This window comes from Thermothelomyces heterothallicus, assembly GCF_042370625.1.
Source record: "Thermothelomyces heterothallicus CBS 202.75 unplaced genomic scaffold P884_scaffold_7, whole genome shotgun sequence".
Taxonomy (NCBI): domain Eukaryota; kingdom Fungi; phylum Ascomycota; class Sordariomycetes; order Sordariales; family Chaetomiaceae; genus Thermothelomyces; species Thermothelomyces heterothallicus.
In genome coordinates this window covers 1,375,811-1,398,865 of record NW_027192568.1, presented here as the reverse complement: position 1 = coordinate 1,398,865, position 23,055 = coordinate 1,375,811, and the positions used below count along the sequence as shown (strand labels likewise).

The 23,055-nt window shown below is 57.9% G+C and overlaps 7 protein-coding genes across 7 annotated transcripts in view; 2 read left to right on the top strand and 5 right to left on the bottom strand.

Moving 5' to 3' along the window:
• The window catches only part of P884DRAFT_123399 (kinase-like domain-containing protein), a 2,225-nt gene extending 271 nt beyond the window's left edge, over positions 1 to 1,954 (bottom strand). Inside the window, exons 1-3 of the mRNA XM_069437166.1 lie at positions 1,371 to 1,954; positions 713 to 1,286; positions 22 to 601 (exon numbers count right to left, since the gene is read on the bottom strand). Coding sequence (XP_069299070.1) covers positions 57 to 601; positions 713 to 1,286; positions 1,371 to 1,490 — 1,239 coding nt within the window. The 5' untranslated portion in view covers positions 1,491 to 1,954 and the 3' untranslated portion in view covers positions 22 to 56. The remainder of the gene's footprint in view (positions 1 to 21; positions 602 to 712; positions 1,287 to 1,370) is intronic.
• A 385-nt stretch (positions 1,955 to 2,339) lies between these two features.
• On the bottom strand, positions 2,340 to 5,060 carry P884DRAFT_268865 (uncharacterized protein; the record flags this gene model as incomplete). The annotated part of the gene is made up of 2 exons (XM_069442233.1): positions 2,340 to 4,479; positions 4,600 to 5,060. The coding sequence occupies 2 exons, from the start codon at positions 5,058 to 5,060 to the stop codon at positions 2,340 to 2,342; spliced, it is 2,601 nt and encodes an 866-aa protein (XP_069299069.1).
• A 2,475-nt stretch (positions 5,061 to 7,535) lies between these two features.
• P884DRAFT_197432 (uncharacterized protein) lies at positions 7,536 to 8,637 on the bottom strand (the record flags this gene model as incomplete). The annotated part of the gene is made up of 2 exons (XM_069438057.1): positions 7,536 to 8,170; positions 8,244 to 8,637. 2 exons carry the CDS (start codon positions 8,635 to 8,637, stop codon positions 7,536 to 7,538), a joined length of 1,029 nt encoding a protein of 342 aa, XP_069299068.1.
• A 314-nt stretch (positions 8,638 to 8,951) lies between these two features.
• On the top strand, positions 8,952 to 11,830 carry P884DRAFT_196978 (nucleolar protein 14; the record flags this gene model as incomplete). Its single annotated transcript, XM_069438027.1, has 3 exons — positions 8,952 to 9,251; positions 9,310 to 9,780; positions 9,839 to 11,830. 3 exons carry the CDS (start codon positions 8,952 to 8,954, stop codon positions 11,828 to 11,830), a joined length of 2,763 nt encoding a protein of 920 aa, XP_069299067.1.
• Positions 11,831 to 12,158: 328 nt separating this feature from the next.
• Positions 12,159 to 15,464, bottom strand: P884DRAFT_196832 (glycoside hydrolase family 38 protein; the record flags this gene model as incomplete). The annotated part of the gene is made up of 2 exons (XM_069438014.1): positions 12,159 to 13,511; positions 13,575 to 15,464. 2 exons carry the CDS (start codon positions 15,462 to 15,464, stop codon positions 12,159 to 12,161), a joined length of 3,243 nt encoding a protein of 1,080 aa, XP_069299066.1.
• Positions 15,465 to 16,302: 838 nt separating this feature from the next.
• On the bottom strand, positions 16,303 to 18,086 carry P884DRAFT_323104 (uncharacterized protein; the record flags this gene model as incomplete). Its single annotated transcript, XM_069445434.1, has 2 exons — positions 16,671 to 18,086; positions 16,303 to 16,364 (listed from the first exon to the last, which is right to left on the bottom strand). Exons 1-2 carry the CDS (start codon positions 17,842 to 17,844, stop codon positions 16,303 to 16,305), a joined length of 1,236 nt encoding a protein of 411 aa, XP_069299065.1. The 5' UTR covers positions 17,845 to 18,086.
• Positions 18,087 to 19,697: 1,611 nt separating this feature from the next.
• P884DRAFT_196752 (muts domain V-domain-containing protein) lies at positions 19,698 to 23,011 on the top strand (the record flags this gene model as incomplete). The annotated part of the gene is made up of 3 exons (XM_069438003.1): positions 19,698 to 20,189; positions 20,267 to 21,104; positions 21,156 to 23,011. The coding sequence occupies 3 exons, from the start codon at positions 19,698 to 19,700 to the stop codon at positions 23,009 to 23,011; spliced, it is 3,186 nt and encodes a 1,061-aa protein (XP_069299064.1).
• Between the last annotated feature and the right edge of the window lie 44 nt (positions 23,012 to 23,055).

The following is a 23,055-nucleotide window of genomic DNA, read 5'->3' as shown; positions in this document are numbered from 1 at the left end:
AGAGAGAGAGAGAGAGAGAGAGAGAGAGAGAGAGAGAGAGAGAGAATCCTTTGGCCTCAAGTTGAGTCGTCCTCGGGCAACTCCTCCACCACCCGCTCCACCATCTCAATCAACTCGTCAATATCCGGCCTCTCGCTCGGCTCCACCTTCAGACATCTCCGGACAACCTCGCGGATGGGCTCGCTGGTGGGCGTGTCGTTCCCCGCGGACGTCCCGTTGGAAGCCCCGGCGGTCGTGCCTTTGCCCTTGCCCTTGCCCTTCCCTCCGGGTCCCTCATCGGGGAACCGCCAGTCTCCCGAGAGAACGCAGATGCTCAGCGACCCGCCCGTCTCGTCGCTGCGCATCTCAAAAGGCGACTTGCCCACCAGGCAGGCGTACAGGGTACAGCCGAGCGACCAGATGTCGACTTTCGTGTCAATGACGGAGCCCGTCTTGACGTCGAACAGCTCGGGCGCGCGGTACGGCATGGTGCTGTGCTCGGCGGCCGTGTCCTGGGTAGCGATGGCGAGCGATCGGCTGGTGATCGGGAGCGGCGAGACGGCGATGGAGCCGAGGTCCATTATAACGGGTTCGGTGCCCGAGTCCGAGATCATAATGTTTGCTACACAATGCCATCGTATATCGCGTCAGTTCATCACTTCCATAAAAAGGGGGGGGGGTGGGGGAAGTGGGTGTGGGGAGAAAGGCAAGGAAGGGGAGCAGAGGGGCATACCCGGCTTGATATCCCGATGCGCGTAACTCCTCGTCGCCCCGGCCGTTGCCGCCGGCATCCTCTCATCCTCCGTCATCAACGGCCGCTGCTGCTCCGTCTCGTCCTCGTCATCCGCTGCCCTCGTTCCCTTGGCCCTGGCATGTTCATCCACCCCGTCCGCCCTCATCTCCATCCTCTCCCCACCGGCGCCGCCGCCGGCCTCGCCAGGCCCGCGGTACAGATGCATATCCCTCAGCGCCCTGCAGACCCCCAGGAAGAGCAGCATCAGCTTCTTCTCTGGGAAGCGCGTGTGGTTGACCAGGTTGGCATTGATCATGTCCTGCAGGTTGCCACGGCGGTAGTAGGGCAGAAGGACGTAGACGGTCTTGGTCTGCTCGCCGCCGCCGCGCTCGGTGGCGATGGCGTAGTCGACGCTGTGAATGATGCCCGGGCTGTGCGCGAAAAGCTTATACGCGTCCACCTCCTTCATGGCCTGCGCGACCGACTCGGCCCCGAACGGGCACCGGATCTTCTTGAGCGCGAAGAGCTCCGACGTCGACGTGTCCTGCACGAGGTAGACGTAGGAGAAACCGCCCTGCAAGAGGAGGGAGAGACGGTCAGAACGGACGGGACAAGGAGGGGAGGAGAGGATGTGGCAGGAAGGGTATGGGGTGCATACCTCGCCCAGCAGGCGCAGGATCTTTAGGCTGCGATTGTTGATCTTAAGTGTCGGCGAGCTGGGGAAGCAGTTGAGACAGCTCCCGAGGGAGGAGAGAAGGTCAAACAGGACTTGGGCCATGGCGGGCGGTGTCGCGGCGGGCACGTTCGAGGTTTAATCGGGGATGGTTATGCTTGCCACAGGTCGTTGTCGCATCAGCCACCGGCAGGGTCAATATCCCTAGTTGTGCTTGATGTCCTTGAGCGGAAATGTGCTTCGTCGGCCCCGATCCCGTCCCGATCGTTCCTTCAACTGATTGTCAGGTTTCGATTTATTTGGCCCATAGAAAACGGGGGTAAGATAGAACCGGAAGAAAGTTCCCTCGCGCAGACGTGTGTTGATTGTTTCCCGAGAGAAGGAAGTTTACCGTCTATAATAAGCATGGATGTATCCGTAAGATGGATTGGATTGTTTGCGTAGGCCAGGACCTCTGCACCTTGGCGACCATTGCGGTGCCGTTGCAACGGGAGCGGCAGGTCGGAGTGGGGCTATCTAGCTGAGCTGTGGCCGATGCACAAGGTAACGTTATCCTTGGATGGAGATCCACAGCCTCTTTGCTAAAATTGGTCAAGTCATCCGCTGATGTTGATATTCCAGCAACCCACCCGACCAGATGCGGAATTTCTTTTCAAGAAACAGCTGGCTGGAAACCTTAAGTTTCCCGTTGGACGAAAAAACACGGCACAGCAGGCTCCCTGGCGATAATCAATTCCATTACAAATGCCCTACTCGACAAAATAAATAACAATGTCCTTGACGCCTGAGCTTGGATTATTTTTTTTTGTCTCGCTTTCCCAACAAGCCCGCTCTTCGTTGAGGCATCCCAGGAGGGGTTAGTAGGAATGGTAATTAGTCACCCGAAGAACAACAAAAGGCGCTTCATACACTGCGCCCCAGACAGCAAGTCACAGTCGCCCCTTCGCGACTCTATTAAAACGCGTCCTCGAAAGGGCAGTCCACGCTATCATGTCCGTCCCTCTCGCACAGGGCACACCACTTGCCGGCATCCACCACGCCGCTGTTCTTGCCCGCTACGGGGCCCGACTCCATCGGGTTAGGGATCGTTCGGGTACCCGCTGGAGCTAGCGGAGCCGGGGCTGCAGCCGACGCGAACGTCGGAGCGGTCGCAGTGGTCGGTGTGGCAGCAGGCTTGGACGACGGCTTGAGAGGAGATAGAGGGGCGGGCTTGATACCTGCCGCGCTAACGGCTTCGTGAAACTCGTCATCCTCCTGGCCATCATCCTCCCTTTTCCCGTCGGGGTTGCTGTTGTTATTTTTGTTGTTGCTGTTGCTGCTGCCGCTGCCCTTCGTTTGATGCTCCGGGCCAAAGACGTTGGTGCACGTCAGGATGTCATGGCCAGACGTCTCGCAAATCTCGCACCAGAGTGTCGAGTTTTCCGTGGCAGTGCTGTAGGTATCACTCTCGGTCATGGCTTCCAGCGTCATCGTGCGATTCTTGCTCGGCGGGGCGACACCCTTGTGCCGTTGGAGTTCCGAACTGTTGTTGCTGGGCGGTGCGATAACGGTGCTCCTCGAGTCGCGGATCGAGTTCCGGTCGTTGGCGGCGCTGCCCACCGTCATGGTGCTGCTGCGTTGTCCTGCTGGGCCCCCGGACGTCATGGCGCTTTCACGACGAACGGCCTCCAGCTCGCGCTCGAGTTGCTCTATGCTGGCGCTCTTACTCTCAACCAAGCCACGGAGCTCAGCGACTTCGCGCTCAAGCTTCTCGCGGGTGAGCCGGTCCTCGATGGATTCGCCTGGGTGCGAGCGGAAAGAGGAGTGCCGCTGGGTGGGAGTCTGGTCCCGGTTGTCGTTTGGAACCGAGTCCCTGCTGAGCGAGTGAATGATCGCTTTGAGCCCTCTGATCTCGTCCTCCTTTTGTTCTAGCTCTTTAGACATGGCCCCGCCATTCGCAGTGCCGTTAGCGCCATTGATCGCGGACTGGGCCTTCTCCCGTTCGCGGCGGAGCTCCGCACGCGTTCGCTCTACCTCCCCGCGCAGGAACTCGACCTCACCCCGCGCCTCAGCCTCTCCTCTCCTAGCGTCTTCGAGTCCTTCTTCGAGCTCCTGGACGAGCTCCTCCAGTTGCTTCAACTGCGCTGCAATCGTGTCAACGTCGGCGGTCCTATCTTGGAGCTCTTGAATTTCCTGCATCAGTTCCTCGATCCTCTTCTCGTACACCCGCTCCGTCTCCGCGCTCGCCATCTCTAGCGTATCAATAGTGCTGCGGAAGTCGGCTCGGTGGGCGTCAAACTCGGCCGTGAGCATGGCAATCTTATCGTTCTTCTCTCTCAGTAGTGCCCGAAGCTGTCCCGCGTCTTTGTCATCAATGCTGCTTCGTCGCTGCGCTGGCGGCCCCTCCGAGTTCTCAATCAACCCCTGAAGCTCTGTCAGACTGCTCTCCATCTCGGCCAGTGTTGCAGCCTGCTCCTTGAGTTGCCGGTCCCGGTCCTCCAGCTCCGCCCTAAGCCTCTCGATTTCTTCGTCATTGGCGTGAGTGCCAGCTCGCGACATCGCTCTAGACGCCGGCCGCACCTTCAATGAGAAGGACGAGACGGGACCGATGGTGTCGTCGTCGGCATAGTGTGGGTTCGACGTGGTTCCGAGGGCCGAGACACTACGCGGTCCAACGCTGCCCTGCCGGGTATGGCTCGGTGCTCGTTTGCTGGGATCGCCGGTCGTGCTGCGGACGCTCTGAGCGAACTTGTTGGCAGAGGTTGGGCTGCCGAACCTGGGAGGGCCAGTTTTCGGCGCCGGCGTGGCGATCGTAGGGCGAGGGCCCGGCGTCATGAGCCTCCGAACAGGCGACTCTGGACGCGGCAACGACGGGCGGACCTTCTTCCCGAGTGGGCTCGGGGCGCGTCCGGGGCCGGCGGACTGACTGAACTTAGGCACGCCCGGAGTAGGAGGTGTGAAGTTGGTCGAGTTCTGGCTCGCCACCTTTAACCCGCCGCTTGCTGGTGTCATTGGAAACGAGCTCCCGGACATCGAGGACGAATCGCGCTTGATGGCCTTGGCCAGGGGGAGGAAGATGCCGGAGCCCGGCTGGGACGTCGTGAAGTAGTAAACACTTGGATGAAAGGATGACCCAGTCAGCATCCACGGTCAAGCTTCTCCTTGCATCTGCTTCCCTCCCTCCCAAATGAGCTGCTTGGAGGGAACGAGGGCCCAAACGGCAAAAATTACTCACCCGTCGACATCGCCGCTGTTCTTCCCCCTGTTCGCGTACTCGGGATGCAGCTCGACACCGGCGAAGGTGCCCTTGCGGCCGGCAACGGGCCCAATGAAACGGACGGTGCCCGTCATGTTTCCTGGTACCTCAACCGTATCACCGATGGCGACCTCGTCTCCGCCGCCGAAGCGGCCCGGGGTGTTGGGCATCGGCATGGTTTCGGCGTCGCTAGTCAGGACCGACTTGTATGCGTAGCCCTCCGAGTCATCGGGGATGGCGGCGAGCGAGTTCTGCGTGAGCACAGCGACCGATCCCTTGCGCGCAAGCGCGGGAGGCAGCAGACGCGACGATTGCGCCGTATAAAGCTGGTTCAAATTCGGGGTTGATGCCGTTGCTATGCCACTGCGGCCGGGTCGTCGCGACAAAGTATGCCTTGTTGTAGTGTTGTAGGTCGATGTGGTGGTAGTGGCGGAAGACATGTTTGGCTGGGAGCTGTGGCCGCAAGACGCCCTAGCGACCGAACTTTATTGTTTACACCCCACTGCCGCCCGGTCTTTCGGGAACGCCAGCGGCTTGACAAGCTACAACTAAATGACCCGCTGAAGAGCGCCACCTAGTCAGGCAGCCGAAACGCGGGACGGCACGGTTATCCACTGGAATCCACTTGCCTACCTCCGTAGTGTACTGGCTGCTTTTGACGAAATCCGCGCCACCCAAGACTCTGCAGGTTCGGTTCTAAAAATGAGTGGACAAGGTTGCACGCCTCTGGCCGCCCTCGCTTTTGTGCTCTGGCTGTGAAACCAATAACCGGTCGTGTCCAATTCAATCTTAGGCCTTAGTAGTTATCGTTCTGTCACTCTGTGAATCCTCAATATGGCCGACCTGGAGCTCGGGGTGGCTGATGCGCTCTTCGGGAATCGGCCTATCAGCACGCTAGGCTGGGGAAACATAAGTTGCTGTTGGTCAAGTGATGGGCGAGCCCAGCGTATCGGCAGCAGGAAGAACAAAAAGGCGATGCGATAATGCGATCGGCGGGGTAATTCGTCGCTCTCGCCCCAACAAAAATCGAGAACCAGCAGAGGAAAGAAAAAGGGGGGCGAACGGCAGTTGAAAAATGGCAAGGGAACCTTAACGTCAGTGGTAACCCGTACTTTAAAATGAAGCAAATTAGGTGTGGGCAGATTGTCACACGCTCCGGAATGTCGAGTCTTAAGTATCCGGCCTCAGGGAATTATGCCTTGCCGTCGTCGCAGGCACGTCTAAGACCCGCTTAGAGGGTAGCCAATAGACGAAAAACCATCCAAGAACAGCAGCGTTTAGAGACAGAAGGCGGCAACAGGAGCACACGTTTTTCAGACCCTTTCTGTTTATTACCCCAGCGTAGCCTTCCTGCATCTGCATCTGCATATTCCAACTCTCCGCAGTAGCTTGCTCCACAGTAATTACTCAGGCGTGGAGCCGCGACATGCAACCGCGGCGGTTGGCTGGGGTTGGTTTCACCTGGTCCTGCAATGGAGCCTAGTACGGAGTACAGATTAGACAGTTGACGACAGATTCCTTTGGACACAGCAATATTCCCTGCTTAATGCGATAGGAAATATACGGACATACCTACCTTGTAGGTCGCGCTGTGATAAACCAGAATGATCTCGCAATCCTGACGCAGGAGGCATCTAGTAATCCTGGTGGAGATCTTATTAGCGTTCCGTTGTGAGTGTACTGTACTAATGTATTACTCCGTGCTGTACAACTGTTACAACAGACAGAGCTGGATTTATTTTTGGATCATTGGTACGGGGGTAGTCCATGCCTTCGAAATATCGGGGCTCTACACTGCTACGTATAGCTCTCTACTTCGCAGTTTGTACATACAGTACGAAGTACATATATACAATGGGAGGACATGCCTTGGCTGTTCTTGTGTAGGCTTATATGGTCTCAAACCGGTTTTTGTGCAATCTTTGCTCTCCTTATCTTCGCTCCCAATCTCGAGCTAACTTACCATCTACCAACTCTCCTTGTGTAGCTTTGTTATGTTCCATCTCAAGCAATCAACAAACGGTGGCCGGGGTGACCACACACGCCTTCCCCCACGTTACAGCCGTAAAGTGCGGAATATACTTTAGAGTGCTGACAATACAACGCGACCATGCTAGCACGGTAGTGTAAAGGTCAACGGAGGGTGTGTTGCATGTCGCGTTGCATGTCGCGTTGCATGTCGCGTAGCGCACGGAAGACTACAATAATTATATTATACACACGCGAGCACTACTGTATGTACAGAACACTGTGGTTTCATTCGCCCTGAGAACAAATTCCATGGCGCGATTGCTTCAGTACCACAGAACTCGAATCGGGCTCGTCAATGAAGGGCGAAAACGCTAGCAGTACTCTGACTGCCGTTGGATCCTAGAGCCTTGTTCGGGGCGAAAGATGGCCGGCTCAGCCCTGCTTGGTGTTTGGGCAAATTCTTGTCGTTCGTCAAAAGCATATATGTACGGAGACTGCCGCGGGTAATGTTCATGCTTGACGAATTTCGGCGCCAATCAAGCTTGTTCGCTTCTCTGAAATACCGGTAGGGTCTCATGATCTCTCGGGAGCAGAGCACACCCGCTTTCTTTTCGGCAGCAGGTAGACCCGTCATCCTGCGGAGCGCGATAGTGCCCTGGGTAGCCGTTTTCTCGCATGCATATCTCACTGCCGTCACGGTTCGCAGCCATCTCCTAGTATGCGGCCAAGGTGGTCGCAATATATGGCGATTGGCTCAGCCCCTGGTAATTTGTACTCGCTGAGAACAAGACAAACAGCGGAAACCGACGCTGTGTTAGTCTCTGCCGGTGTGCTATCTTCGATACCGAAGACTGCGATTGTCGATGTCATTCGGTCGACACTCTCTGCCTTTGGCTTTCTTCTCGATCCGCCATGTCCGCTTGGCCACCCGAACTGTGAAATGCTCATCTAGGAGATTCGGGTCTCTGGATGATATCTTCGCTGTTCAGAGGGCGGGTTCCATCATTCAGAACCATGGCTTCTCGGTGACGATGCCTAACACGCTGTTCCTCGGCCGTCTGTGCTCCCTGAAGAGATCGTATCAGGACACGTGCCTGCTCATCCTCCCGCAGGTTGCTGATGTTGATATTACTTGAAAGCAAAACGCTAAATCGTTCAATCAGCGGGATGTTGTCTTCGATGTCTGTATCCGAGGGAGGTGATCTGGGTAATAGTCCCGTCTTCTCCAGGGCTTCCCGGCCAGAGCGCGTTCCCCGGATCGAGGCGACAATGTCAGTGATGCGATTTCCTCTGCAACGAAGGTACTGCGCAAAATTCCGCTGCCTCTCCTCCTCGGTCGTCCCCCAGTTCTGTTTGGCCAGCCATTTCTCTACGAACTTGGCCTTGACCAGTTTCTCGGCGTCGTAGCAGCTGAGTAACTGGCTGATGAACATGAGGCAGAGCTTTTCCGTCATGTCACGCAAGGGGTACTCGTCCCAGTCTGCGTCATCGAGCACTTCTTGCTCCGGGTCAAGGGACAATTCCAGGCACCTGACCAACGCAGCATATGCTTTCCATCGATGTAGCCTCTCAAGACTCTCTTCCACGCAGTCAGCCTACAAAGTCCTTTCTCTGATGGGAGAGCAATAAACGCGGGAATGGCAGAAGCTTACGAGGATCTGTAATGATGGCAAGAGCCCTCAAATTCCTCATGCGCTCATCGTAGTCCTTGCGCGTGATACCCCAGAGCAGCCGATCGACGGTTTCCCTGTCATTGACGGCTCTGTCGCAGACAATCTTGGCTGCCGTTTCACGAATCGACTGATTGTAATGACCGAGAAGCGTGTCTAGAGTGCCGAGTTTGAGCGCATCCTCGGTCTCCTGGGTGATATATTGCGTCTTGGGCTGCACCGGTTTAATCTCGGCCTCGTCTCGCCACTTCTTGAGGAGCACGCGCACTCCCATAAGCCAACCCACTGCATTGATGGCCAGATAGCCAAAAAGAACCCGGTCGTCCCGGATGAGCCTGCTTAGCCATCCCAAAATGGTGGCGCGAGTCGTAGCCATGACGCTGTTTGTTAGTGTAGATGGTCATACAGACTTGCGATGTGATTCTTGATTCTTGAGGTGCAGTTTCGGGTTGTCGATGCAATGTTGATACTCCACAACTGCAGCCTATTCCCTACAGGTGGGGGAGTGGGTGCACTGTACGGATTACAGATTACCGATTAACTAGTTATGCTACCGACAGAACGTGTGGGCCGGCGAGATAAGATAGCAGAGCAGCATGCCGCTCAAAAAAAATCTCTGAACAAAAAGGGCAGAGATTCCTAGCTGCAACAGATCGCACCGCGACGCAGGCGCCAAGTCACATTGCCAAAATGGCCGGGTCACAATTGAAGAGGCTCAAGGCCTCGCTTCGCGAGCAAGGAATCATCGGCCCCCAGCAGTCAAAGAAACAAAGGCGCAAGAATGCCGAGGAGCAAAAGGCAAGGCCCGACAAGCGCCTTCAGCGTGTGGAGGCCTTGGCCAGCATCCGCGAGCAGTTCAACCCCTTCCAATTCAAGACCAACGCCCGGGGACCCAAGTTCGAGGTTACCACCAACAAGCCCGCCAATGACAAGGCTGCGATGGGTATTAAGGGCCGGCCTGGGCTGTCCAAAGCCATGGGCGAAGAGAGGGTATGATCATCTCATAATTGGGGTTCACGCTTGCATATCGCTGATCGGTGATGAGTAGCGGCGCCAAACGCTTCTTGTCGAAATGCAACGGCGCAACAAAGTTGGAGGGCTCATTGACAGGCGCTTCGGCGAGAACGACCCCAACTTGTCACTCGAGGAAAAGATGATCGAGAGATTCACCCGCGAGCAGCAGCGAAAGCACAAGAAGATCTCAGCGTTTGACCTCGAGGATGACGACGAGCCGATGGGAGGGTTAACCCATATGGGCAAGCCCCTCTTTGACGACGACGACGGTGACGACGGCGACGACGGCGACGACGCGGAGCCTGTGAAAGATGACTTTGATGAGGAGGATCTACCGTCGGGGGATGAATCCGACACTTCTCGAGCCGAAAGGAGGATGCTAAAACGCCAGCGTCTATTGGAAGCCGTGGAGGAGCTAGACGAAGACGACGAGCAGCCCGAGAGGAAGAAGACAAAGAAGGAAATCTATGAGGAGGTGATAGCAAAGTCAAAGCTGTACAGATACGTAAGTCTCTCAGTGTGTTTGCGGGACGGGAAGGACCAAGGTACTCACAATCCCACAGGAACGGCAGGCGGCAAAAGAAGAGGACAACGAGCTCAGAGTCCAGCTTGACAAGCAGATGCCTGAAATTCAAGCTCTTCTGCTCCAGAGACCGAAACCACCATCAAAGGAAGAACCCCCAAAAATCATTGCCGGCAAGGAAAAATCCGCGCTTGAAAAAGATTACGATATTCGTGTGAAACAGCTCGCTGCCGATAAACGGGCACAGCCCGCCGAGAGGACGAAGACGGAAGAGGAGTTGGCAGAAGAAGAAGCGAAGCGGTTAAAGGAACTAGAGGAGAAACGACTGAAGCGTATGCGGGGTGAGGCGGTTGAAGAAGACGAGGAGGATGAGGAGGAGAAGGACAAGAGAGAAAAGGAAGACGTCGAGAAAGCCTACGACCCCTTCAATGCCGAAGAGCATGACGAATTCGGCCTGGGCAAGGGAGTCAAGTACCGGCCAACTGCTACAGAACTGGGGCTCGATGACGAAGACGACTTTCTGATTGACGAGGATCTTGTTGCCAGCGGCTCCGATCTGGACATCGAGAGCGAAATCGAAGATGAAAGCGAGGACGAGAATTCTGGGTCAGAATCCGACTCGGACGACGACGAGTTTGTTAAGGGGGTTCTCTCAGAAGCCGTCACAAAAGATCCAGTCTTCCAAACACCCAGCAACACCAAAGGAGACGACGAGAACGGCATCCCTTATACATTTCCATGCCCGCAGAGTCACGATGAGATGCTCAAGATATTCGAGGGGATTGATGTGACGAAACTTCCGGTAGCTGTTCAGCGAATTCGGGCGCTCTATCATCCCAAGCTCGACAGCAAGAACAAGGAGAGGCTGGGCATATTTTCGCAGCTTCTCGTGCACCACGTCGCATACCTTGGCGATAGGTTCGAGCCGCACTGGTTTCCCACCTTGGAGAGCTTGAGTCGTCACATCCACTCGATGGCCAAGTCGTTCCCGATTGAGGTGGCTAAGGCATACCGAGCACACATCCAGGAGATCGAACAGGGCCGGCCCCTGGCTCTAACCGTCGGAGATCTTGTCCTATTCACCGCAATCGGGACAACATTTCCCACATCCGACCATTTCCATCAGGTTGTTACCCCTGCAATGCTTGCCATCGGTCGCTACCTGGGACAGAAGATCCCACAGGCGCTTTCGGATTACGCGACGGGGACCTATCTCTCGATTCTCGCCCTTCAATACCAACAGTTCTCAAGACGCTACGTGCCGGAGCTGATGAACTTCTGCCTCAACACGCTCTGCGCTCTGGCACATGAGAAACCCCAAGGGAAGCTAGGGTTCTTCCCGGTTCACGAACCCGCCGCAGGAATTCGGATCCAAGACGCCGGCAATACTACCATCCGGCAACTCAACTGCGGCGACTGCCAGCAAAAGCGGTCACTCTCTGCGGCTGAAGAGTCTTCGCTCAAAGTGGCCATCATCAACACCATTGCGGCAATTCTCAAAGCCGCCGCAGAAACCTGGCACAAGCTCCCAGCCTTTTACGAGACCTTCCACCCCGCCTCTCTCGTTCTCCAGCACCTTACCGGAAAAGCAAACAGCATCCACCTGCCGGAGGCGCTAACAAGCAAGCTGACCGATGTAAATTCAGCTATAACCCGTCTCCTCCAGCTTGCCCGCCTGTCCCGCAGGCCGCTCGAGCTGCACCATCACCGCCCTCTCGCGATCCGCACATACATTCCCAAGTTTGAAGACTCGTTTGATCCTGACAAGCACTACGACCCGGACAGGGAGCGGGCCGAGCTGGCGAAGCTCAAGGCCGAGCACAAGCGCGAGCGCAAGGGCGCGCTGCGCGAGCTGCGCAAGGACGCGGCGTTCATGCGGCTCGAGAATCTGCGGATCAAGAAGGAGCGCGACGCGGCGTACGAGAAGAAGTACAGGCGGCTCGTGGCCGAGATTCAAGGCGAAGAAGGCCGGGCGGCAAACGAGTACGCGCGGGAGAAGGAGGCAAGGAAGAGGAAGGCGAGAGGGAGGTGATTTGCCGGTTTTGGCGCTGTTTCGTTGCTGGTTTGGGGTTCGTGTGTGGCCGTTTGTATGCTACGGGAGTTTTGGTCGAAAATCAAAGAAGCTCATCAGCGTCTCAAAACCCCAACAGTAGCTATTCCAGAATTTTGTATCTGCAATTGCATTTGTTCCGCATGCTCACGCCACACCACTCCGTTCATTTCACTTGATCACTAAGACCGTGCCAAAAGCCCAACAATACCTCCTTCTCAGAAGACCTTCCAACCACCACCAAACTACTCGTCGGACAGAGAAGTAAACAAGAAGAAATCAGGCAAACCTCCTCCTTTTCCTCCCTCATCTACGCCAGCTGCAACTTGTAACTGGCAACTTCAAAGGGCCTCAGGTCCACGGAAAACCGGCCCCCCTCAGCCAGTACCACCTCCTCCAGCTCGTCTTCCAGCAGGTTGACCTTGTACACCTTCGCGACATCCCAGGTGGTGGCCACGGTGCCCCGGGCCCGACCGCCGAGGCTGTCGTAGATGCGCAGGATGACGCTCCGGCCCTTCTTGACTGGCAGTTCCCCGCGCGAGACGTCCTCGTCATCCTCGCCACGCTTGACTGTGTCCAGCACCAGGGCCTCGCTCGAGTCGGGCGTCAGATACACGGGCGGCGAGGACAGGTCCGCCAAGGCGCCGCCGGCGGGGGCAGCGAGCTTGAGCGGACTGTTAAACTCGGCGGCTTTGCGGACGGTGACGTGCGACAGGGCGCCCTGGTGGGGGAGGATGGCCCAGCGGATGTGGTGGGTGCCCATGTCGGCGTGGGCGTCGGGGGCCTTGGGGCTGCGCAGCAGCGACAGGCGCATGACGTTGCCGGCGGTGGCGAAGCCGTACTTGGAGTCGTTGAGGATGGACACGCCGTAGCCGTGCTCCGAGAGGTCGGCGAAGCGGTGCGAGCAGACCTCGAACTTGGCCATGTCCCACGAGGTGTTATAGTGGGTCGGGCGCCGGACGATACCAAACTGGGTCTCGTACGACGCTTCCGTGTTGCGGATGTCGACGGGGAACTCGACCTTGAGGAACTTCATCGTTTCATGCCACTCGACGGTGCTGGAGATCTCAACGTGGGATTGTTGGCCCGGGAGGGCGGCGGTGAGACTGATGATGGTTTCGATGGAGGACTCGTCGCTGATCTTGGTCCGGGTGATGACGCTAACGCGGTGTTTCTTGATTTCGTGCACTCTGGTCTCGCCAGACTGAAGAGGTTTGCGAGTGTCGAGGTGGTAGACCTCGACGTCCCAAGCCTGCCAGTAGAGGGGCTTGTCGTCAAAGATGACGTATTGGTTAGCCTTCTGGCCCTTGGGGATGATCTCGCGCTCGGCGGTTCGATCGTAGAGCGACGTGATAACACCCGCTTCTACCCTGACCCTGAGTTGATCATTCTCAAGGACAAAAACACTCCTCGAGTGTTGCTGAAGGGTGACGAGAGGCTTGTCTTGGCTCGTCTTCAAAGTCCGCAGCTTCAGCAGCGGGCCACTGCCACACGCGACAGCGGCCTCGTTTTCAGAAATATCGACAACCTCCTTGCGATGCCATGGCAGCGTGTTGAGAGCGAGACCATCTGCGACCGTGGTGGTCTGCACCTGGGAGAAACCTAGCACCTTGGAAATATCCTTCAAGGCGCTCTCGGCGGTCTTGAAGACCTGGGCATACATCTGATGCGGCGTGTGAGTTAGTTCCCATCCTTGGCTTTACATTGGATTCGGCGAACAACTCACCTCGTCGGATTCCCGGTAGGCCATCTCGATCGAGCTCCCCGGAAGGCAGTCGTGGAACTGGCAGAGAAGCACCAGCTCCCACATGTCATCAAACTCCTTCTTCGGGTACTTGTAGGACTTGTCCTTGATGGACGCAATGGTGGCCAGCAGCTCCAGGTCTCGAAGCAGGACCTCAGACCTGCGATTGTCGCGTTTATTCTTGGCCTGGGTCGTGTAGGTGCCGCGGTGCAGTTCGAAATACAGCTCGCCGTACCATGTTACGAGGGAGTGTGCCTTGCGTTCGATCCTGTCGAAGAAGTCGTCGACTGACTCGCCCATGTGAACTCGGGGCAGTAGGCCGACAGTGTCGCTGATGCCACGGCAGCGACGCAGCTTCTCGATCTGCTGCCAGGTAGGGCCGCCGCCGCCGTCTCCCTTGCCAAATACGAGCAGGGATGTGGCGTCCTGGTCTAGCGACTTGTGCTGCGACATGCTGCGCTTGACGTCGCCGAAGTGGGCTTCGGCCGTGTACGTCTCGGCGGGAGGCATGTGGCAGATGACCTGGGTGCCGTCCAAGGCAACCCAGTTGAAGGTGGTGTGGGGGAAGCGGTTGATGTTATTCCAGCTGAGCTTCTGCGTGAGGAAGCGCGTCATGCCGGCCAGACGGCAGAGCTGCGGCAGCTGGCTCGAATAACCGAACGTGTCGGGCAACCAAAAGGTCTGGCAGCGTTTCCCAAAGTTGCTCTCATAGAAGCGCTGGCCGTACAAGAACTGACGGACCAGCGACTCGCCGCTCGGCATGTTGGTGTCGTGTTCGACCCAGCTGCCTCCGATGGGATGGAAGCGGCCCTCGTCGACCTTCCTCTTGACCCGGTCAAAGACGGAAGGGTACAGCTCCTTGAGCCACTTGTATTGCTGGGCCTGGGAGCAGGCAAAGTTGAGCTCGGGGTACCGGTCCATCAGGTCGCACTGGCTGGACCACGACCTGGCCACCTTGCGCTTGGTCTCGGCAAAGGGCCACAGCCAGCAGCTGTCGATGTGGCAGTGTCCGATGCCGAAAACGACGGGTTCTTTGCCGCTTTCGTACACCTTGGCCGAGTTGACGTTGGGCCCGAGGTATTGCTCGGCAATCCTCCGGCAGGTCTTGAGCGACTCCCTGTTTCCGATCTCGAAGGCATCGATGATCTCGTTGCAGGTCTTGAGCGCCTTGTGCTGCTCCCACGAGTCCTGGGGAAACTCCCTCGCTGCGTCGCCGATGATCCAGATGTCGATGTACAGCTGGCGTGCATCCGGGTCGACGGCAACAATCTCGGCTCGGTCAAGGCGGTAGTACTTGTTCGGGTCTGGTGGCTGGATCGAGTCCCCTCCCGGGGCGTTGCCGAACATGCCGTTGCAGGCCATTTCGATGTAGATGGTGTGCTCCTTGCCGTCGCGGAACGAGTCCGGGAGGATCCACTCGACACGCTCGCCGCCGCCTGTGAGGCCCTGGAGCGGGTGGCCGTCCTCGTTCCACACCATCCCCTCATTGTTGGCGTCCCAATGAAACTCGAGGAGCCTCTTGTCCCGGAGCTCCTCTGGGACCTTCAAGATGACCCTGAACCAGTGTGTCGTCCACGAGGGGCCGAACCACTCGCCGACGCTCGTCTTTGTGAACTCGTGGGACGTAGCGTTCTTGAAGGTCGGGCGAGTTTGGTCCGGAGCATGCCACACGGAAAGCTGCACATGGGGCTCGCCAGAGACGACGGCCTCTTTCATCATGGCGAGGAGGTTCTGGTGCTCATATTGGCCGCCCGAGTAGAACTGACTGATGCGGTCTTTGTAGATGTTGGAGATCAGTTGGCCCACGGGCTTTGGGGCTTGGAGGGGATAGTCGCTCCGAGGACCCCTCTGGGACGGTGTCTCGCCACCCATTATGTCGGCGCCAGAAATGGATTGGGGATGAGATGGCTCGAAAAGAGGATTGACTATAGCAAAAAGAACGGCGGTGTGTGTATGTCAATTGGAATGGAATCCTGAGGACAGGCTCGGGAAGTTCTTGATTGGTGACGGATGCAAGAGAAGCGGGAGCTGTCTCTTTCTTTGCTTCTTTCTCGCTCCCTCGATAACAGTAAATAAAGCGACGCTGGAACGTGCGGTCGCGAGATCGATTTTATTAGATGGTCAAGTGATTCTTAGATACGAGTTGTGAAGAGGACCTTGATGAAACCGACCAAAGACAGAGAGGGCCGGATACCGAAGTGAAACGGCGCACTGTGTAAACAAGAAACGGTTACACATGATGGCAGGTGCTTTGGTCCATGGTTGCCCTCTGGGGCCTGCTGATCTCGGGGCTGCAGGTGTGCTGCCAGGGCGCGCGGACATGGGTGCGTGGCTTTGGGAGGTGCCTGGCCGGGTTCCCCGCAAAGTGCCCAGGCCAATCAGGCTTGGTTCTCGTCCATCTTTGACAGAAACAACCCCCCACCGACATCAAGAGGGGTCATTGCCGGCTATTCCGTACGTCTCGATGCATCATGATGGTCGTCTCTGACATCCCCAAGCTCCTTCAATCCTACCGTCCGGATATAGTGCTCTGCAACCACGGCGTCCAAATGACATGTCAGCCTGGACCGAATCGTGGGATGGGCCTGATCCAGAAGATGGTCACCCGAGCGGGGGGAGCTGGAGCAATTTGAATCTCGAGGCCGTGACCAGATTGCCGACAATTGACGGCTTGGACGGTAAGTGATGCGTGGCCGAAGGAGGATCCAGCTCAATCCAATTCCAGGAGCAGGCCGCAGAGGTATGTGTTCTCATAGTAGCCATGGTCATCACCTGACGCTAATCCATGATTAAACTCGGTGCTATCTCCAGTCGAAATTGTGGTAGAAGAAAAGAAGCTGTGAAGCTGCCAACCAGAAGGAAGAGAGAGTGAAAACAAAAGAAGGTGGGGGGGGGGGGGGGAGAAGAGAAAGAAGGAAAACAACCGGCCTTTCCCGTCTGGACCGTCGCATCATGAAATCATGCTGTGAGGACGCTTGCGACTCCCAATGGCCGTCGTCCCTGGCTGGACGTCTTTAGAAGCAGAGGCAAGATCCTTCCTTTTGACACCCCCCCCACCACACTGAACTTCGACCTTACCAACCTCTTCCTTATCCGCGTCGTTGCCCTCTCCGTCCTCTCTGCGCTCATCCTTAATACCTTCGTCATCATCCTCATCATACTCCGTATACTCTTCGTCGTCATCCTCCTCCTCTTCCTCCTCATTCTCCACTTCGACATCCCCGTCCTCACATTCATGGTCTTCGTAATCCATGAACCCCTCATCCTCGGTCTCACTCTCACTGTCGTCAAACGACACCGTGCCCAGCAAAGGCACGTCCAGCCTCGCCAGTTGGCTGTTGATGATGTTCTTGGTCGTCTCGAGCAGCTGCGCGTCCCCGTCCGTGGGAACATCGCGGTCGATGTCGAACTCGGCCTCGTACGGGTCCGCCGGCGGCGTCCTCCTCTGCTGGTCCCCCACGAGGCCGCCAGCAGCAGCAGCAGCAGCAGAGCCGGCAGGGGACCCGGTCAGGGGAGCGGTCGGGGGCGGAGGCAGGCCCAGCAGCCACCGCCGGAGCCGCTCGCCGCGGGCCGCCCGTCCCGCGGGGCCGCCCGCCGCCACGCTTCTCGCCCGCAGCGCGCGCCGGAACGCCCTTCTCCTCCTCCGCCGCCGTCGCAGCACCCGGTCGCGCATGTACCACGCCACCACCAGCGTTGCCGCCTGCATGGTCGTCTGCCGCCGCCGCTCCTGCTCGCTCGCCCACTCCCGGCACCGCTGCTGGTAGTAGCTCGCGATCCGGGCGGCCATGGCGAGGTAGTGCGGGTCGCTGCTGGGCGGAAATGGCAACGGCCCCTGTTGTGGGCGCGAGTTGGCGCCGTGGTACTGCTGGTAGTGGTACTGGCGTTGATCTTGGCTGTGCTTGGCGTTGTTGTTGCTGCTGCTGACGTTGCCGTTGCCGTTGCCGTTGCCGTTGCCGTTGCCGTTGCCGTTGCCGATATTCTCCGGGTTGGGCGGCGTCGTGGCGGCGGTGGTGGGAAATGCGGCCGGATTGCTTGCTGGTGGATTCGATGACGGCTGCGACGCTTCGCGTGGTAGTGGACCTTCTCGAGGCAGAGTCGAGTTAGGGATTGGCGGCGTTGTTGGATGACGGTGGACTGCCGGGTTGAATGACAGCAGACTTGGTGAATAAGCCCCCCTCGAGAACATTTGTAACTCTGGCGGAGGCGTGACGGGGATTGGGCCCTTGAAGGGTAGCGGTAGAGACGTCGCCATGTTTGTGGTGTGTTCTCTGTTCGCACTCAGGGGCTGTCGGGTTGTCGCACGAGTATCCCTAGCCTCATCCAAAATGCTGCGCAGCGCCCACTTATAGATAGCGGGTCAGGTAAGGTCGCAGCGGAGAAAGTCGGATGCTTCTTTGCTGCCAACGCCTTGCCGGCCCAAGAACGGTGAAATTCACTTGCAATAGAGGCTGATCGCTCGGGCGAAAAAAAGCCGTGTTGTATCAATAATTCGCGACGGTCAGAGACGGACATAAGAGAAGCACGGCAGGTTCGGGGTGGCAAGCGGGCAGAGAGCCCCTTATTAAGACCGGTCTGTCCGTTTAACTAACTAGACCTTGGACAGGTAAAAATAAGCTACCTACGTGGGCAGGGCGATATCTCTCGCCCAACGCCCCATTTCAGCTACCCGACCACGGCCAACAAGAATGTCAGGGCAGTTCGCCGGATTAATAAGTGGGTTCGTCAGCATCTGGGCAATCAGCCTCCAGAGCCGGTGATCGCGGCAAACCATGTTCCCACCACTTGCATGTTGCACGCTGCGGCACGGCCTGGCAGCCCGACAATTATCAAGGCAGAAAAAAAAAAAAACCAAAAATTCCTAGAGCAGGGTAGGGGTTGGTGGACAGTGGAAGCGAGAGCGGCCAGGCGGGAGCGGGGAAAGGGCTTCCTCATGCTCAGTCAGGGTGGTGAGCGGAGCGGATGGAGGTGAGGATGGGCTGAGAGCTACTGAAATAGCTTGGTTTCATGACAGATTGAGGCCCCAAATCGGTCGATTCTGGCCCGCATCTGGCAGGTGGCCTCCGCCCGGGTGGACAAGCCAGGAGCAAGATCGGGCCACCCTTGAACCACGCCAGAACACCACGCTCGTGCCATTGGTCCCGCTTGTCTTGGACGGTTCGCTACCTGCGTGCAATCCCGGGACGAGGGTGCCGCGTGTCTGCAGCCATCGCCGCTTTATCGCATTCTCCGCTCCCCTTTTTTATTTTTATTTTATTCGTTCTCTGTTATAGTTACACACTGCCACACCCTTCCTGTCCGTTGAGATGACTAACTTTGTGCGTATGCGCAGGGATGTATGTGTGTTGCCAGGCATGGTAATTATTACAGCGTATCGTAAGTAACTAATTTGTAATCCGTACTTGCGGTCATCAGCCTTCGTCAGTCAGTCGGACCACGAAACGACAGGGAAGAGCGGCGAAATGCTAACGTTATGCCCGAGCGTCTTACGACTGCGGTGGCGTCGGTCGATTGATCCGTATAGCTCTTGGTTTAGCCCGGGTTAATCGGAGTTTGAAATATCTGCCCTTTCGGACTTTTCCAGTCGCCAGCTGAATTTCCAGCCGCCACCGAGTAGTTGAGCATTAGGAATCGCTCATAAGGTCCTCTCTGCCGCGCGCACCCCAATACTTTAATGGAAACAAATCCGTCCGATCAAGATCGAAAATGGCCTAGTGATTTATTTTAGCGCGTTGAAAACTGCAAACCTTACCTGGTACCTACAACACTGGTGCAGAGGAAAAGTTCCGGGCTCGGGCGGGGTCCGTGACCGAACCGAGCGAACCTACGGCGGCACGCATAACCCTAACCCTAAATAGGCATGTTCAAGGTTCTTCCGCAGTCGGTAACTACGTAGCTACCCTTGTGGGGCAACCTGTATTGCCGAGCTCATTCTTTCTCTTCCCATGTTCCGGACTTCTCTTCCTTCCCGTGACACAGAGTGGTCGCGTCTACTCCGTTTTCTTGCCTGGGTATCCGTGACCGGGAGAATCTCGACCGAACAGGGGATAACTACGTCACCCCCGTCGCTAGATACCGGTGTTGGACCGACCTAACAGGCCATAATTGATGCTGTGGCCGCGCTCGAAGCCGGTCCCGCGGCTCCGAATCGCGCGTCTGGGCCCTTCTGGATCACTCTCGCGGTCTGGTCCCGCCACCGTCGGGCGCTCTGGCACGCGGACTGCAACTACGGCCTCGATCCTGCTCCCACCTGACGGCCACCGTGGCTTCGCTAGCCTGCTCGGCGCTCGATTCCGCTCGCGGCCATCCCCGCAGCGGGACCAGGTTCGCGGCAAGAAGACGAGGACGGTCGTCAAGTTGGACGAGTTGCCCCAAGGCTTTGTCGCACCACCAGAGCCGCTCCCGCCCGACGAGGATGAGCCCGCATACCCGACCGTGGTGCTGCAGGCGCGCCGCAACATGCAAAAGTTTGACAATTGCGTGCTGCTCACGCGCGTCGGCGGCTTCTACGAGTTGTATCTAGACCAGGCCGAAGAGTATGGCCCTCTCCTCAACCTCAAGGTAGCCCAGAAAAAGACGAGCGTCGGCCCAGTCCCAATGGTATTGTCCCGCGTCCGCACCATGCCGCCGTTCTTTGTTGATCTATTTTGTCGTCTGATGGGTTCTGTTGTTCCCAGGCCGGATTCCCCTTCTTCCAGCTGGACCGTTTCCTCAAGATCCTCGTCCAGGACTTCAATCGCCACGTAGCCATTGCCGAGGAATTCCCAAATGACCCTTCGGAGAAGGTCAAGTCCGGCGGTCTGATGCACAATCGCAAGGTAACCCGTATCGTCACGCCGGGCACCCTGATCGACGAGAACTTCATGGATCCCTATGCACCCAACTATGTCATGGCCATCTACCTGCCCGACCCGGTGGCGTCGGATCGTGGGAGCCACCGAGACGGCCCACGTCCCACAGCAGCGCCAGAGCCCGCCATTGAAGCCCCGGCCCGGCTGGGCCTGGCGTGGCTGGATCTGTCAACGGGCTGCTTCTTCACCCAGCCCACCACGCTCCCCGCGCTCGGCTCCGCCCTTTCTCGGGTAGCTCCGCGGGAGATAGTCCTTGACAAGGTGCTAGAGTCTGATCAGAACCATTCGCTCGTGTCTGTCCTCCGGGAGGAGAGGTACCCCGTGACATACTCGGCCCGGGGGGAGCTGAGGCAGCTCTCCGACTGGGCGCCAATGCTGGAGTCGGAGATACCCGCCGAAACAGTCGAAAACTTCACGGACTGCGAAGTGCAAGCGGGGAATATCCTGCTGAACTACGTCATGGACCGCCTTCAGGGGTTGAGCATGAAGCTGCAGCCGCCCATGCGTCACGAGAGCATGCATATCATGAATATTGACAAGAACACCATGCGCTCCCTGGAAATCAAGCAGACCATCAGGGACGGCGCCTTCAGGGGAAGCTTACTGCATGCTATCAGAAGAACAGTGACCAAGAGTGGAGCCAGGCTTCTCAACGAGTGGCTCAGTACGTCGCACTTTCTGATGGACGGCCGGGATCCTGGCTGACCTTCCACAGGCGCTCCCTCAACCTCGCTAGAGGTCATCAACTTCCGGCTAGATCTAGTCTCCCGCTTCATCCAAGATGAGGACCTCCGAGACGCCATCGTCGTCCTCCTTCGCAGGAGTCATGATTCTCAGCGTCTCTCTCAGAAGTTCGCGCTCAACCGGGGTGACGCAGATGACCTCCTACGTCTGGCCAACACCATCAAGGCCACAGAAGACATAGTCAATCTTTTGAAGACGGCCGTTCGATCCCAGACGGCCGGCGGGCCAGAGAAAGACTGCCTCTCCGCCATGGTGGATCGCATCAGCCTCGACCAGCCCCTGAAACTGGCCAAACAGATCCGCGACGCCATCGACGAGGAAGGGCTGGTCCAGCAGCACGAGATCGAGGACAGCAAAGCAGGCGAGATGATGGCGCTCGCCCAGGAGATCGTCAAGGTCGAAGGGGCCGAACAAGACAGCACGATCCTCCCCAAGGGAGCCGCGGCCAAGACGGCCAGGAAGAAGACCGCCTCCATCCGGGACCACTACGGCGAGGACAATGAAGTCTGGATCATGAAACCCGGCGCCTCGGCCCTCCTCTCGCGCCTGCACGGCCAGCTCGCCGCTCTCCGTCAGGAGAAGGACCAGCTGACCGAGACCCTCCGCGCGCGCCTCAACGCAGCCTCCCTCACCCTCCGCTGGACGCCCGGCCTAGGCCACGTCTGCCACGTCAAGGGCAAGGATGCGCGGAGCGCCCCGTCTAGCGGTAGCGACTCGGGGCCGATCCGTACCCTCTCATCCAGCCGGTCGACGCGCTCCTTCCACCAGCCCGAATGGACTGTCCTCGGCGAGGCCCTCGACAAGCTCCGCCTCCAGATCCGCGGCGAGGAGCAGCGCGTCTTCGCCTCGCTGCGCGCACGCGTGGTCAAGAACCTCGTCAAGCTGCGGCGCAACGCCCTCGTGCTCGACGAACTCGACATCGCCACCTCCTTTGCCCGCCTCGCTGTCGAGCAGCGCCTCGTCCGGCCCATCCTGACCAACACCCGGCAGACCATTATCGTCGGCGGGCGGCATCCGACCGTCGAAGGCGGGCTGGCCGAGCAAGGGCGGACGTTTCAGAAGAACGATCTCTTCCTCGGCGCCGCCGCACCATCGGGGGTAGGCCAACAACAACGACAAGAAGAAGAAGAAGGGCAGCAAGACACGGGAGGGCATGGCCGTGTCTGGCTCATCACCGGCCCCAACATGGCGGGCAAGTCGACCTTCCTGCGACAGAATGCGCTCATCACCATCCTGGCGCAGATCGGGTGCTACGTGCCGGCCGACTATGCCTCCGTCGGGATCGTCGACGCCATCTTCAGCCGGGTCGGGTCGGCGGACAACCTGTTCCAGGACCAGAGCACCTTCATGGTGGAGATGCTCGAGACGGCCGCCATTCTGCGGCAGGCGACGCCGCGATCTTTCGTCATCATGGACGAGGTCGGTCGCGGGACGACGCCCGAGGATGGCACGGCCGTCGCCTTCGCCGCGCTACACCACTTGGTGCGAGTCAACAAGTGCCGCGCTCTATTCGCAACGCATTTCCACGGCATCGCAGACTTGGTGGAAAAAGACCGCTTGGGGATCGCAAATGGGGGTCCTGACGGGACGGTTGACACGTACTGTACGGATGTGGAAGAGGACGAGCAGGGTGGGTTTGTCTACGTTCACAAGCTGCGCAAGGGGGTCAATAGGCAAAGTCACGCACTCAAGGTAGCACGGCTGGCCGGGCTTCCCGAACAGGCGGTACGGGTCGCCCAGCAGGTGTTGCAGGAATCAGGCGTCGAGATATCACTGAGAAAGGGTGAGCCCGCAATGGCTGCGTCATCAGCAGCAGTGGTAGGATGATTCAGGAGATGGGGGGACTTCACTGTATGCATATTTAATCAGCC